Source organism: Carassius carassius, chromosome 12 (genome assembly GCF_963082965.1).
Source record: "Carassius carassius chromosome 12, fCarCar2.1, whole genome shotgun sequence".
Lineage (NCBI taxonomy): Eukaryota > Metazoa > Chordata > Actinopteri > Cypriniformes > Cyprinidae > Carassius > Carassius carassius.
This window is the reverse complement of record NC_081766.1, coordinates 7,233,986-7,249,699: the sequence shown is the minus strand read 5'-3', so window position 1 is coordinate 7,249,699 and position 15,714 is coordinate 7,233,986. Positions and strand designations below refer to the sequence as shown.

General features: G+C 34.9%; 1 protein-coding gene across 3 annotated transcripts in view; it reads right to left on the bottom strand.

Annotated features, from left to right (window-relative positions):
• LOC132154591 (adenylate cyclase type 8-like) overlaps positions 1 to 15,714 on the bottom strand; it is a 44,692-nt gene continuing 28,978 nt past the window's right edge. For all 3 annotated transcript variants that reach the window (XM_059563213.1, XM_059563214.1, XM_059563215.1), the window contains 6 exons: positions 14,197 to 14,278; positions 9,370 to 9,528; positions 2,564 to 2,710; positions 2,146 to 2,238; positions 1,897 to 2,011; positions 1 to 670 (listed from right to left, as the gene is read on the bottom strand). In XM_059563213.1, the coding sequence (XP_059419196.1) occupies positions 186 to 670; positions 1,897 to 2,011; positions 2,146 to 2,238; positions 2,564 to 2,710; positions 9,370 to 9,528; positions 14,197 to 14,278 (1,081 nt within the window). In that variant the 3' untranslated portion in view covers positions 1 to 185. The remainder of the gene's footprint in view (positions 671 to 1,896; positions 2,012 to 2,145; positions 2,239 to 2,563; positions 2,711 to 9,369; positions 9,529 to 14,196; positions 14,279 to 15,714) is intronic.

Sequence of the window (15,714 nt, the reverse complement as noted above, 5' to 3'; positions counted from 1 at the left end):
TAAGCGATCAAACATACAGACCTTTATTTAAAGGAAGCCAATTACTTTATAAAAAAATTAAACCCCTTTATTGTTTTTCAGATACAAAAGAAATACAAAAAGAAACACAGACAGCAAGAGGGACACTCAGTCAGCGGCAGCAGCTCAGTCTTTTGGTTAAGTACGCAGATTGTTTTCCTCATTCTCTAGGCCAGCTCGCTCTTGTCCGTGACCTCAGCGTGGCTGGTGTCCGAGTTGCCCGGCGCCAGCAGAGTTCTGCGGTTGTAGTGGGCCTTCATGATGCCTGAGTTGTTGTTTTCATTGAGGATTTGTTTCTGTTTCTGCCGGTTGAGGGACTGGACCAGGCCGAGCACCACGGCGGCGAGCGAGTACTGGCCCGTGAGCTTCCTCGGCTGCAGGATGAGTGGGTTGGGCTGCACGCGGCCCAGAAGGAAGTGCGTGCGGATCTTGCCTTCCTGTTCGCTGATTCCCTTCACGTAGATCTCGCCTCGGTACTCGAAGGCGAAGCCGCGCTCGTTCAGGATGCCGTAGGTCTCCTCTGGGAGCTGGATCTTTCCACTGACACCTGTGCTGTCCATGCGACTTGCCAGATTGACTGTCTTCCCCCAAATATCATACTGCGGCTTCTTAGCGCCAATCACTCCAGCCACCACAGAGCCATGAGCCATGCCTGAGGAGAGAGGAGAGCACAGCGCCAGCATCAGCACATCTCACTGTTAACATTTAAAAATGGTCCAACCTACATTTAAGTCTTTTATAGAGGGCTATTAAGAAAATAAAAAGCAAAAAATCCTACTTATTTTCATCAGAAAAACACAGATTTTTGGCAATAATAAATCAATCTTTTAAGATAGACTTGAGTGCTGGGCTTCTTTAGAATAATAATTAATTTATTTACTCATTAGACTCTTTTATGCCATGGCAGCCTATTTTTAGGGGTAAGAACAAAGTAGAATCAGTTGAATTAAAATAGGTAAATAAACTATTAAACATATTTAGAAAGCGATAAGGAGTAGATAACAGAATCTGAAATGACTGTTTTCTATTTTAATATATTATAAAATGTTATTCATTTCTGTGATGGCAAGCTGAATTTTCAGCAGCAATTAGTCCAGTCTTCAAGGTCACATGATCCTTTAAAAATCACCTTAATATGCTGGTTCTCAGCAAAAATCGCATCTTATCATCATTGGTTGAAAATAGTTGTGCTGCTTATTATTTTTAAGTCAGAAATTCTGTGATGAACAGAGAGTTCAAAAGAACAGCATTTATTCGAAACAGAAATCTTTTGTAACATTATAAATGTTTTTAATGTCATTTTTGACCAATTTAATGCATTATAAAAGTATAAATTCCTTAAAAATAAACTCTACATAATCTACATAAAGATAAAACTTTTAATTTACATTTTAAGCTGCATCTGAGATTTAAAAAAAAAAGAATATTAACTCTAACACTACTAATAATATTAAAATGTTTTTAGCATGATTTTAAAATAAATCACAGAGAAGAACTACATTACCCATGATCCTGAAAGGACAGTTAGAGAAGTAACCATGGAAAAAGAAATACTGCCCACTCCCTTAAAGCATTGCAAATGACATAACCATGTCTCCTTACAACCTCAAATATCTTTTGCAATAATATTTTGTAATAAAAAGTCCATCAAATATATATATATTTATGTTTTTTTTTTTTTTGGCTTCAAATCAAATATAGTAATGTTGTGACTCATCTAAGAGTTGGTTTGGACTCATGGCTTTGAAACTTTATTTAAAAAAATGGAAAAATGTTCCCGCAATCAAGGCTGATCAAAAAGTGGGCAGTCACTGTTGAGCTCAATTCTTTCTTTCATAGGTTTTTCTAAATCATTTAATTTAATAGTTTGATTCTTACCGATTCTGAGTTGGAAGTTGTTAAACGAATGTTTGTTGATCTCCTGAATGCTTTCATTCAGAGCAATGGCGAAATCAGCCAGTGCACACAGATGCCCCCATTTATCCTCACATTGCTATGGTAACACAGACATATAGAATGATTACTGCACAAACTACAGGCTTCTAAGACATCAGATAATATCTGCTTTAGTATGAGTGAGTTTGTAGGTTTCTATAGGTGTATGTGTGTGTGTGTGTGTTTTCATACTTGTTTCTCAGGAGACAGTCCTGACACGGCCATGTATGTGCTGCCGATGGTCTTTATCTTCTCGATGTCCTGAAAGCGTTCCTCCCCCAGCAGCTGAACAGAGACAATCTTTCAGATATGACAGCCTACATATGTAGCATTAAACATTCAACAGCAGCTTCTGAGCAGGTGTGATGGATCTGTGTGTCTTAGAGAAAATCATTAATATTAAAGGGGTAGTTCAGCCCAAAATGACAATTCAGTCCTTATTTACTTACCCCCATTTCACGACAAACCTGTACGCTGTAATATTTGTCATGATGAACTGTTATTGAATGAGTTTGGATCAACATGGGGTCAGTAAATATTGACAGAATTGTTATTTATTTATAAACTATGCCTTTAAATACGTGTAGGTTTATGCTGGTAGAATTCTGACCTCATCAAAATCAGCGATGATCTCGTTGAGCAGCCGCAAACACTCCACACCCTGATTATTCATCTCAGTCTGTGAGTAAAAATCAGCAAAGCCTGGAATAGAGGCGAACATCACTCCCACCGCATCGTATGACTGCGAGTAGAGCTCCTACGGATGGAGATCACACATTAGAAACCTCCTCACTGGACACAGATCAACTTCAAAAATTTGTTCCATTTGACACAAATGAGCTTTAAAATAACACATGTGGAAACCTACAGAAATGTGGGTCCAATGAACTTCAGAACAACAATACAGTGCATGCGACATATGCAGAATGGGTTGACTTTTTAAAACTCTACTCTAGAGGGCAGTGTTGCTTTATATTAATACACTTGTTTTACTCATAAGAACAGAGAGAGGCCAGGGTTAGAGTTTAGGGTGCAGAGATGCATATGATTAGGATGGTATCTGATATTTAATGCCAATAAAACGCATACACCATACAAACAAACATGGTTTACATATATTTTATGTGATTTATATATATATATATATATATATATATATATATATATATATATATATATATATATATATATATATATATATATATATATACTGCTCAAAAAAAATAAAGGGAACACTTAAACAACATAATGTAACTCCAAAGTATTTAATAAGACTATTTCATTGATTCAGATCTAGGATGTGTTGCTTTAGCGTTCCCTTTATTTTTTGAGCAGGGTGTAAATATTATATATATATATATATATATATATATATATATTGCTCTTTTTGTTGTTTTTGATTGCTTCCACTGTCCTCATTTGTAAGTCGCTTTGGATAAAAACGTCTGCTAAATGAATAAATGTAAATATATATATATATATATATATATATATATATATATATATATATATATATATATAAAATTTATATAAAATTTATTGCATATCAATGTATATGTACAATATAATATATAATAAAAACGCTACCTGCAGGTTTTTGCTATTTGCAATTAAATGCTGAAAATTTTTATAAAGAAAACAATTATTATAAAAAATCATTAAAAATTATTTCTGTCACATGTAGCCAAGGGAACATTTCTCAATTTCATTTAGTTTAACTCAACTAAAATAATTAAAACTAAACTTTAAATAAAAATGAAAAACGATATACAACCCGAATTCCGGGAAAGTTGGGACGTTTTTTAAATTTTAATAAAATGAAAACTAAAGGAATTTCAAATCACATGAGCCAATATTTTATTCACAATAGAACATAGATAACATAGCAAATGTTTAAACTGAGAAATTTTACACTTTTATCCACTTAATTAGCTCATTTAAAATTTAATGCCTGCTACAGGTCTCAAAAAAGTTGGCACGGGGGCAACAAATGGATAAAAAAGCAAGCAGTTTTGAAAAGATTCAGCTGGGAGAACATCTAGTGATTAATTAAGTTAATTGATATCAGGTCTGTAACATGATTAGCTATAAAAGCTTTGTCTTAGAGAAGCAGAGTCTCTCAGAAGTAAAGATTGGCAGAGGCTCTCCAATCTGTGAAAGACTGCGTAAAAAAATTGTGGAAAACTTTAAAAACAATGTTCCTCAACGTCAAATTGCAAAAGCTTTGCAAATCTCATCATCTACAGTGCATAACATCATCAAAAGATTCAGAGAAACTGGAGAAATCTCTGTGCGTAAGGGACAAGGCCGGAGACCTTTATTGGATGCCCGTGGTCTTCGGGCTCTCAGACGACACTGCATCACTCATCGGCATGATTGTGTCAATGACATTACTAAATGGGCCCAGGAATACTTTCAGAAACCACTGTCGGTAAACACAATCCGCCGTGCCATCAGCAGATGCCAACTAAAGCTCTATCATGCAAAAAGGAAGCCATATGTGAACATGGTCCAGAAGCGCCGTCGTGTCCTGTGGGCCAAGGCTCATTTAAAATGGACTATTTCAAAGTGGAATAGTGTTTTATGGTCAGACGAGTCCAAATTTGACATTCTTGTTGGAAATCTCGGACGCCGTGTCCTCCGGGCTAAAGAGGAGGGAGACCTTCCAGCATGTTATCAGCGTTCAGTTCAAAAGCCAGCATCTCTGATGGTATGGGGGTGCATAAGTGCATACGGTATGGGCAGCTTGCATGTTTTGGAAGGCTCTGTGAATGCTGAAAGGTATATAAAGGTTTTAGAGCAACATATGCTTCCCTCCAAACAACGTCTATTTCAGGGAAGGCCTTGTTTATTTCAGCAGGACAATGCAAAACCACATACTGCAGCTATAACAACAGCATGGCTTCGTCGTAGAAGAGTCCGGGTGCTAACCTGGCCTGCCTGCAGTCCAGATCTTTCACCTATAGAGAACATTTGGCGCATCATTAAACGAAAAATACGTCAAAGACGACCACGAACTCTTCAGCAGCTGGAAATCTATATAAGGCAAGAATGGGACCAAATTCCAACAGCAAAACTCCAGCAACTCATAGCCTCAATGCCCAGACGTCTTCAAACTGTTTTGAAAAGAAAAGGAGATGCTACACCATGGTAAACATGCCCCGTCCCAACTATTTTGAGACCTGTAGCAGAAATCAAAACTGAAATGAGCTCATTTTGTGCATAAAATTGTAAACTTTCTCAGTTTAAACATTTGCTATGTTATCTATGTTCTATTCTGAATAAAATATTGGCTCATGTGATTTGAAAGTCTTTTAGTTTTCATTTTATTAAAATTTAAAAAACGTCCCAACTTTTCCGGAATTCGGGTTGTAGATATATTTACTAAAATAATAAAAATGACAAAAACACAACCAAATGGATAATATAAAAATGAATAAAAAATATTAAAAACTGTAATAGTTTTTCATTGATACTAAAATAACACAGATTACCATATACCACAGATACAAAATCATTTAAAAAAATGGTTCATGTATATTCTAAAATGTTATTTTATTAATACTATTCAAATAATATAATATAAAAATACTTTTATATAGAATTAATGCAGCAAATAAGTGTTTCAGTGGCAAAAAAAGGCATTACTGCATGCAATTACTGATGAGCGATCATATGTATAAAAAGTCAATGACTGCTAAGGACGAGTGTAGAGAACAGGCATTAATGCACTTAATAGTTGTTAGTCACTGAACTAAATTACTGCAGTGCCCTTTAAGAGTGGCAGGTTTTGTGAGCAAGACGGTGTATGCATGCATGTATGAAGGAGAGAGATCATTTCCTCATCTTAATAATAGAGAGTGACGTCAATTATAGCTCACACATTTAAGTGCAGACACATTTAGCATTTAGCATCAGCCGTTAAATCATGCCTCAATACTCCACCTGATTATAAATGAATGGGATAATTAAAGTAACTCAATTCACACTCTCTCTCACATACACACACTCACACATAGGCTTAATGGATGCATTTATTTATCTGTGAGTTATACAGCTTCATTATTAAGCCTCCCTATTTTCTGATTAACTGACAGCGGAACATTCCCGAAATAAACAGAGGAGTCATGTCATATGTACATAAAAACATGGCTAACAGAGGATAAACAAGATATATGTTGCAAGAACAACAAAATTCACCAGAATTGTTAAATTGGGAAATATAAAATAATATTTTCTAAAATATTATATAATAAAGAAAATAAAGTTATATTATGAAATATTAATTTTTTTGTGTTTTATGGAAAAACTTAATTTTCTGCATCATTACTCCAGTTTTCATTGTCACATGATCCTCCAAAAATCATTCAAATATGCTGATTTCATGCTGATTTCTTATCAATGTTAAAACAATTGTGCTGCTTAATATCTTAATATTAGATAAAATTTTGATGAAAGTATACAGCATTTCATTGAAATAGAAATCTTGTAAGATACGTTTTTTTTACAGTCACTTTAGATAAATTCGACTTCATCCTCGCTGAATAAAAGAATTTAAACGTGTGCTCTCTGTATTTTTATGATTTTTAAAATAATGTGGCATTAGCCTACCATCATGCTAAAGTCACATTCGACTGAAATCAGTGGGGAGTCTACTGGTGTAATATACAGAGCTGTTGCAGAACATTCCAGATTACTTATCACTTATGAGGTTTTGTGATGGAAAAGGATGTCGTCTATTTAGGGAGTTCACTAGATTTTGGAATTGTTTTTCATTGTAAAAAGTTTGTCAAATTAACAGTAACTTACTGCCAACAATTATCCAGTAGTTGCTGTATTTTGTACCACAGTAAAACTGTGTACCACTGTGTACTTTGTACCACTGTAAAACTAAGTACAGTAGATTTTACAGTACTGTAAAAATCAAAGTACAGCATTGTTATTTTTTATATATTCAATAACACAAGTTATTGCTTATACAAGTTATTGCACACCAATAGCTTTATTCAGACTTCATCTTTTACATTTCAGAGCTGAATGTCCCTCAAATATGCAGAATTACCAGCATATTAACCATATTTCATTAATGAACAAAACACAACTATAACCTAAAATCACAGGAACACATTGTGCAAGTGAAAAATAAATGGTGGAAATATAAAAATTTAAGTTTGAAGTGTTAAAGTACTTAATTTGTGACAGTATACAACAATAATCAGAGAATACATATTGTCTCAAAACATTTAAAACATTCTTCTTTATGGTGATGACTAGGGTTGCCAACTTCAGAAAAGGAAAATACAGGACAATCGTGGTTTGTAAGATACAGAATAATACTTACACACACACACACACACACATATATGTATGTATATACATTAGGCTATACAGTATATAAAAAAATACGTATTTATCAATTAAAGAGAACTTATAGATTTAATATGGGCTGTTTTTGGTGCTTAACACTTTTTTATTGGTCATTTTTGTATTTAAAGAATAAGGTCCAAGTTTAAGAATACACTAGAAGTTAATAAAATGTAAAATGTTTTTCTTCATTTAACCACATTACAGTAGTGAAAGTAGAAAATTAAAATGAACCTACTATAGCCTACTTTCTTGTGGGCTTTTATCTTCACAACAAGTCTGTCACAGAGCCGCTGTGCGAGGAGGTGTGTGGTTGTTTTCACAGTCATTTGGTACAGTCAGTTTTTTTCCAAAATGCATCAAAAATCTACAAAGATATACTGTAATACAGCGTATGCGGTATTAAACTGCTGAGAATACATACTGTATGCAAATTGTACAGTAGGGAACTGTTGAGAATACACTCTTATTGGTCATTTTGTGTTTAAAGAATAAGGTCCAAGGTTAATAATACACTAGAAGTTGCTTAAATGTAAAATGGTTTTCTCTATTTAACCACATTACAATAGTAAAAAAATGACTGCCCTTATAGATGGTGTTGTATCAATCAGTGGTTAGATCAGCATAGCAGTCAATAAACGGGGCAAGGGAGGTCACGTACGGGACACACCAATTAAGCCCAATATACGTGATGTTCCCGGTTAATATGGGACAGTTGGCAACCCTAGTGACGACTCTTCCCGCCTGTCTCCCGATGGTCCAGCCATTCTGCTTGTGCTGCTGTAGGAGGGAAATGCTAGTTAGCATGGCTTAACATGGAAATTAGCACCCGCTCTGATGTTCTCACAGACATTTATTAATGCATTAGTATTAAACTAATAAGTTGAATGTATGTGTTTCAAAGATGACCTACCAAACTAATGTACTCATACGGCTATCCGTCTTCATGAGTCTCCCTGCCGGTTTGCTAGTGTTGCTGCAGGAGTAAAATACTAGTTAGCAGAGCTTTACTGGTAAAGTGAACATTACATTAAAATAATATGTACAAGATGATAAAAAAAGTTTATACTTTTAGTATAAAAAAAGTTCTCTTCCACTGATTCTCTTTCACAAAGAGTCTCTCCATCATTTTGCCAGTGGTGCTGCGGGAGGAAAAGACCAGTTAACGCAGTTTGACTCGGAAACCGAGCATTCGCTCAGATACTCTTTATTTTGCAAATAACATCATAATAAAATGTACAAAAAGGGATTAAAAAGTCGAAGATTAAAATGAACCTACCATTGTCTACTTTCTTGTGGGCTTTTATCTTCACAACAAGTCTGGGTGTCCCTATCTGTCACAGAGCTGCTGTGCGAGGAGTGTGTGGTGGTTTTCACAGTTATTTGGTACTACTGTATTTAAATTTACAACCAGAATGCATAAAAAAATCTACAATGACATACTGTTATACAACATATAAAGTATTAAACTGCTGAGAATACATTCATAATACTGTGAAAACAAAATTCACAGTAACATACTGTATGCAAATTGTACAGTAGGAAACTGTTGAGAATACAGTAATTTAGTGTGAAAACAGCAATAATGATTTAAAGTGTTTGTACAGTGTAAACCCCATATTTTATTTTTTACTTTTATTCTTGTTTTATCATGTATATAAATCAGGGATTGGCAACTCCAGTCCTGGAGGGCCACTATCCTGCAGAGTTTAGCTTCAGCCCTCATAAAAACTCACCTGCCCGTATCTATCTAGTAATCCTGAAAACACTGATTGTCTTGTTCAGGTGTGTTTAATTAGGGTTGGAGTTAAACTCTGCAGGATAGTGGCCCTCCAGGACCGACGTTGCCTATCCCTGATATAACTTATTGATTTGTATAACTTTCTTAATTAGTTTCAACTTCTACAGTTCAAATGCCAATAAAGCATAAAGAACAGAGTGAAAGTGGCAATGATTCACCCTTTCCTCACTTGTTCTCGCAGTCTAAGTGCTGCCATGCTTTTCCTGTCAGACTAAAGGCATGAGACACCCAGATCCACTCTGTCTCTCTACCTCATTGTCTCTGTCTTTCTCCAGGAAGTGGCGTGCGACATGGCTGGGGAGAATGTTCCGGAGCATGTTCTCATTGTGTTCACGCAGCTCTCGCATCTCATTTATCTCTTCCTTCGCCTGTACACGCCATAGGAAGTCCAGACGAGCGGTATACTCCAGCTGAGAGACAGAGAGAATCAAGCTAGTGAGAACTATAAAAGCATCACAAGATGCATTAAATCAATACAAACAAGCAAAAGTACAGAACAGCCAATCAAGTGCTACAGCCCTTTACAGTTATTTTACAAAGCATTCATCAGGCTCACACAGTCCTTGGCAGAGAAGATCACCCTATTCTACGGCTGTATGTGTCAGAGAGAAGCTCAGTATCTGCCCAGATAAACTCATATCATCTGATCGCACTTCAAGACCGAATGATTGTCACCACAAATGCAAACAATACTATGAATTGCACCTGCTACTAAACTCAGAACAGACAGACAGAATATATTAATAACAAAATGAAATATATTTATTTGATCAAAATGCAGTAAAAAATTATAATTTGAAATATTATTACAATTGAAAATAACCGTTTTTATTTTGATATATTTTAAATTTGTATTTATTTATGTAGTAAAGCTGAATATGCAGCAGCCATTACTCCAGTCTTCAGTGTCACATAATACTTCAGAAATCATTCTAATATAATGATTTGGTGCTTATGAATCTTCTTAAAACTTGCTGAAAATATTTAGTTGTAAGTTTTCTAATTTATCTGTTGAAAACATTCAACTTTTATTATATATATAGAAAAGGACTTATACAGTACATTGCCATTAAATAAAATGAATGAACCTTAGCATAGGAGCCTGATAGAAATGCTAATTTTAGATGAAAATTTCAGATGGCACTTAGTCTTTTGCATCTGAACTCTTCATATATAAATAAAAAAAGGCTTTAAGTTTCAAAGAAGAGAAAAAAAAAGGTATCTATTAACTGTCAGCAATACTAGGCAGATAAATCACAAATACACACTCAGCAAACACAATCCAGTCACTGGGGGGAAAAAAAGGCACACAAAAATCCTAGCAACCAGAAGAGGACTGCATCAGGTAGGTAATCAGCAACAGGAAAAATGCAGAGAGGTGCACTTTGTGTGTGTGTGATAGAGAGAGAGAGACAGGGTCACACAGTGGAGTCAGCGGTCTTAACCGGCCGTGGCTTGTGTACTGCAAACACATACGAGCTTCATCACTGTGTCTGTCACTCCACTCTGTTCCTCTTTCAGGCTTGAACTGATGGTAAAACTAAGGACAGTATTAACTGTCTTTATGTTTATTTTGAAAGATGAAGCTTGTGATTATGGAAAGGGGTGTTACATTTCCGTCGAGTGCTTGCGGTGTTCGGCCAATCACAGTGCACTAGGTCAGCTGGCCAATCAGAGCAGACTGCGCTTGTCGGAAGGAGGTATTTTGTCGAAAACGATGCGTTTGAGAGAGACTGGGCATAGAGGGGCTTTTTTTTTTTAAATGTTTTTTGAACATTAAAGCATGTCAACATTTTCTGTCACAACAAATACATAAAATAATAATCTTTAAAAAAGCATCATATGAGCCCTCAAATTTTTTTTTGAGCCGCTCCAGTATGGAGCTATTATTATGACAAAATGATTTGAATTTGAATTGTGTAAATTGGAATTATTTGCAAGTGTAATCTAACAAAATTGATTTTTAGGTGGTAGTTTAAATAGTTCTGAATTTGATTTTTTTAAACGAATATTGAACATTTGTAATTTAACAAACTCAAATTCTGTTTTCTAAAATTCAATGTCAAAAATTCAAACTCAAAAATTCAGATCTTACAGAAAGTAGGTCACAGGTCATCCACAGGGAAGAGTAGATGATCTCAGAAAAGTCGAACAGAGCATTTTGGCCAATTGGGGACTGCGGAAATTTTCCATCGCGAACGTGGTGGTGGTTAGAGAGGTTGCCACTCTCTGACCTCTGAATTTTTTTTAAATGAATATTAGCAGTATAAGAATTCAGAACAAAAAAACTAGCTGTTTGAAAATACATGTCTATAAAATTCAGCCATAAAAACATTTCAGTTTGTTAAATTTCAAATGTTCAATATTCGTTTAAAAAAATCTAATTCAGAACTATTTAAACTACCACCTAAAATTCTATTTTGTTGATAACACTTGCAAATAATTCAAATTTACACAATTCAAATTCAAATCATTTTGTCATAATAATAGCTCCATACTCCAGTAAGTTATTAAAAAATGAATGTGGCTCTGTGATCATCAGTGTGCTAAAAGCATCAGGCTCTTCTCATCCATTCCTCACTCTGTTTTAAGAAGATGTGGAGACCTTGAGCAAGATGCCACAACCTCACTATCAAATGACACTGTATGTATAATTTGTTTTACATTTGGACAGCATTTGTTTTACAGTTGGCTCTATTTACACCTTATATAAAGATCCATCTCAGGAGATCGGATCACAAATAATTATTATTTTGCTGTTTATATCAGGACAAGCATCTCAAATGTATCTCCTGTGACAAATGGTGTTCAGTTACAGTGGGATGGTCTCTGATTTCATGATTACACCCATCATCACTCGCAATGTTGTTTTGATTGTTATTGCATGTTGACAAAGTGAAAAAGCACTGTCTATGAAGCATCAGAACAGATTAGTGTTTGGTCCTCAAGCAACATGAATAGATGATGACATCACTTTTCATTTTATTTCTTTCACACACTGTACTCAGTGAGTTCCCTTAAATGCTTTGGCAGTGTTGTGACCCTTTGTGGTACATCTTGCCTCTAACAGGAAGTGAGCTGTACTGCGTTTCTGCTATCTCGGTTCAGCATGGCTTCAATCAGCTCTCTTCCAAATGAAGAGCTACAACAAGGTCCCTGCTTATTAAGCAGTAGCACACGCTCATCTGCATATATTAATATCCAGCTTTAATTGAAAGTGTTTCACAAAGGCGTCCAGATTGAAAAATTAATTTACAAACAGTCAGGGTGTGATGTAAGTGTTTATGCATGTGTATGAGTGTAAAATGCATGCGTGTGTGCATTAATTTGCGTATGCTCTCAGACTGAATATGAAGTGAAAGATGATTTTATGAGGAGTAATTATGCAAGTGGGGCAGACAGGGGTGTAAGACTGTCCGACTGATTATTAAAAACACATCAACAAGACTAACCTCCATTAACCTCTAAAACACATGCACACACACAGAGACGGACGCACACACTCAGACAGTAGACAATTAAAGCAGTGCATATATCAACCAAATTACTTTTGACAAAAACAAACTGTATGAAAAGAGTTTAACACAAATGAGTTTTATAAGTTTTAGGTGTCTTGGGAGGCCCAGTTTTGAATCTCACCACTGTCTAGAGTGGTTTGGGACTTTATCAATATCAGAACATTCATTTAAATGGTTAAAAATCTGGCTGGTGGAAGAGCAGCTGTTACAATAGTAGCTAAAATAAATGCATTGTTTTATCCATAATAAAATGATGTGCTAAGTTCTTTGGTGGTGAGATACTGGTTCTCAAGGCTCTCACTCAGCAGATAATACAAAAGTTATGTTCCCACATGCTTTATTCCATTTAGCGAGGCATGTACCTGCATTCATAAGTTAATCAAGGGGAACATTTTAGTGCCTTTCAGAGCTCAGTAGACTCATCGGAGTTCTCCATTTATAGAAAGTATCTATAAATGTTGTAAGTATAATTAATTGAGAAAAGATGAATGAAACAACTAATGTAGACACACTTAAATTCACGATAAAATACAGCAAACAAGCATTAATGTCTTATGCAGTGTTGCATCAAGTAATTATCCATTATCTAATTATTCTATGCATTATTTTAAATTTAAACTAGAAAACAAGATTAAAACACTCAGAATGTTAATTAACTCTGAGAAAATTATTTTTTATATATTTTTTAAATATTAAATTATTTTTTGCAGTGTTGAAGCAATTAAACAATAATACATTATTTTAAATAACTTTAAATATGCATATAGTAGGTTTCAAAGTCTGAGAGCACAAGTGAAATTTGTTTTGATCAAAAAAAATTATAAATAAAATAGAACATCAGATTTTTTTTACATGTCTTTGTTGTATTTTTTTTTTCAAAATCCCAAAACTTTCAAAAACATTTATTTTAAATTGAATTTTGATTCCCAGATTTTCAGTGTGTTCTCAGACCTTTGCACCCCACTGTATATGCAAATTAATGTCTCAATACCTGCAGTGACAGAGTGCTTGTTTATTCATTCGACACACACACCAAGATAAGCATAAATAAGAAATGATCAAATCACTGTCCAAGAAACACATGCCAAATCCCATTCCATAGGCCAAGCAGTGCCAGTGGCACCACCCGCTGTTGCCATACATATGGGGGGAGGGCAGTTAATAGCTGGACACAACACATGGCACAAGCACAAAGCATTGTGGTCAACTCCATGCGCATTAATCAGAGTGGTGCCAACACACACCACACACACACACACACACACACACACAAACTACACAAACCCAGCACTCATTTTTCTTTCTCTCTCGCTCATCACCACTCAGAATGGCTCTTTCCACTGATCTACGGCATCAAAGACAACAATCAGTGGAGTGAACTTAAAAAGCTTCACACACGGTGTGTCAGAGAGAGAGCAGGGCTTTTATATATTAACTGTGAGACCTTATGAAGCAGCCAATAACTTGCAGCCGTTTCTTAGAAACGTGACATTATAAAATAGGCACTGAATGGCCTCTGATCTGCTGTCAGGTTAGCATCTGTGTGTGCGCCTCTGTTACCTGTTGGCCGTGGTAGAACACAGCTAAAAGGAACATCGCCATGAGAAGCAGAGACGTTTCCTTGGTTCCCAGGAAGCTTTTGCTGTAACCAGGGAAACGGGACAGAAAGCCTCATGAGCTCTGCAGCACATTTATAATGTCCAGAGTGCAGTTAGTTAAGACAAAGATCTGTCATAAATGTCATAAAGAGCCTTAAACACAGTGTACACTGTTTGTCAAACACTTATGATATCTGACATTATTATTTTTATTATTATTATTTTTTTTGTTTTTTTTATGAAAGTGGATTATAATGTCAGTTTTAATCAGTACCTACTTCAGGATTTGGTTCTGCTTTAGAGGTTGTAATTTGGTAGACGGTTTGGTTTTATTTAATCCAAACTGATTTACAGTGTTCTCATATAGGGACAATAACTCTGGAGTAAATATGATGCACAATGATGATAACTAGGGCAGACATCTTAGCATTGCAACAATGTTGTATAAGTAGTACATGCAAATAATTTATTTAGCTTTTACAAAATGTATCATTTTTTTTCATATTATATAAATATTTTCCCCCAATTTTTCCTTGTTTTTTAGGTGGTATACCATGGTATTCTTTGAAGTGCCTTTGAAATATAATGTGAAAATGATTAACATCCATAAAGAACTTGCATGAAGATGCACAGTAACTTTTCTTCAGTATTGTTGTTAATCAGCAAAAAAAAAAAAAAAAAAAAAAAAAATTATATATATACATATATGTATATTCTGACCAGGTACAAAAGATCATCTTATAACTGGTATATTATTACTGTTCTTGAAAGAAGTCCATGAAGGTTGCATTTATTTGATCAAAGATAAAAAAAAAAAACAGTAATATTGTGAAATATGACCATAATTTAAAATAACTGTTTTCTATTTTAATATTAAAATAGAATTACATTTTTGAAATTTAATGCAGTTTTAAAAGGTACTTTTTGCTTTTGATGGAAAAGCCGAATTTTAACAGCCATTATTGCAGTCATCTAATATGCTGTTTTGCCGCTCAATAAATATTTCTTATTATTGTCAATGTTTAAAACAATTGTGCTGCTTAAAAATGTTTTGGAAACTATTTTTTCAGGATATGCTGATTAATGTAAAGTTCAAAAGAATTGCATTTATTTGAAATACAAATCTTATGTTACATTGTAAATGTCTTTAAGTCTAGATTTAAAGGGTTAGCTCACCCTTGAAGCATCCTAGGTGTAAGTGACTTTCTTCTTTCAGAATAATCCAACTGGAGTTATATAAAAAATTGTCCTTGCTCATCCAAGCCTTCAATGGGGTAACTGGATGTTTGTTGTCAACGGTTCAGAAGATGTGAAATAAAGTGCACACATCTGTAATAAAACGTCCCTCACACGGCTCCGGGGTGTGAATGAAGGCCCCCTGTAACGAATCCATGCATTTTTATAAGATAGATATCCAGAATTCAAACGAATAAACACTTTTTTTTCTAATATCTGCTGACTGTGGGATGCGGAATATGTG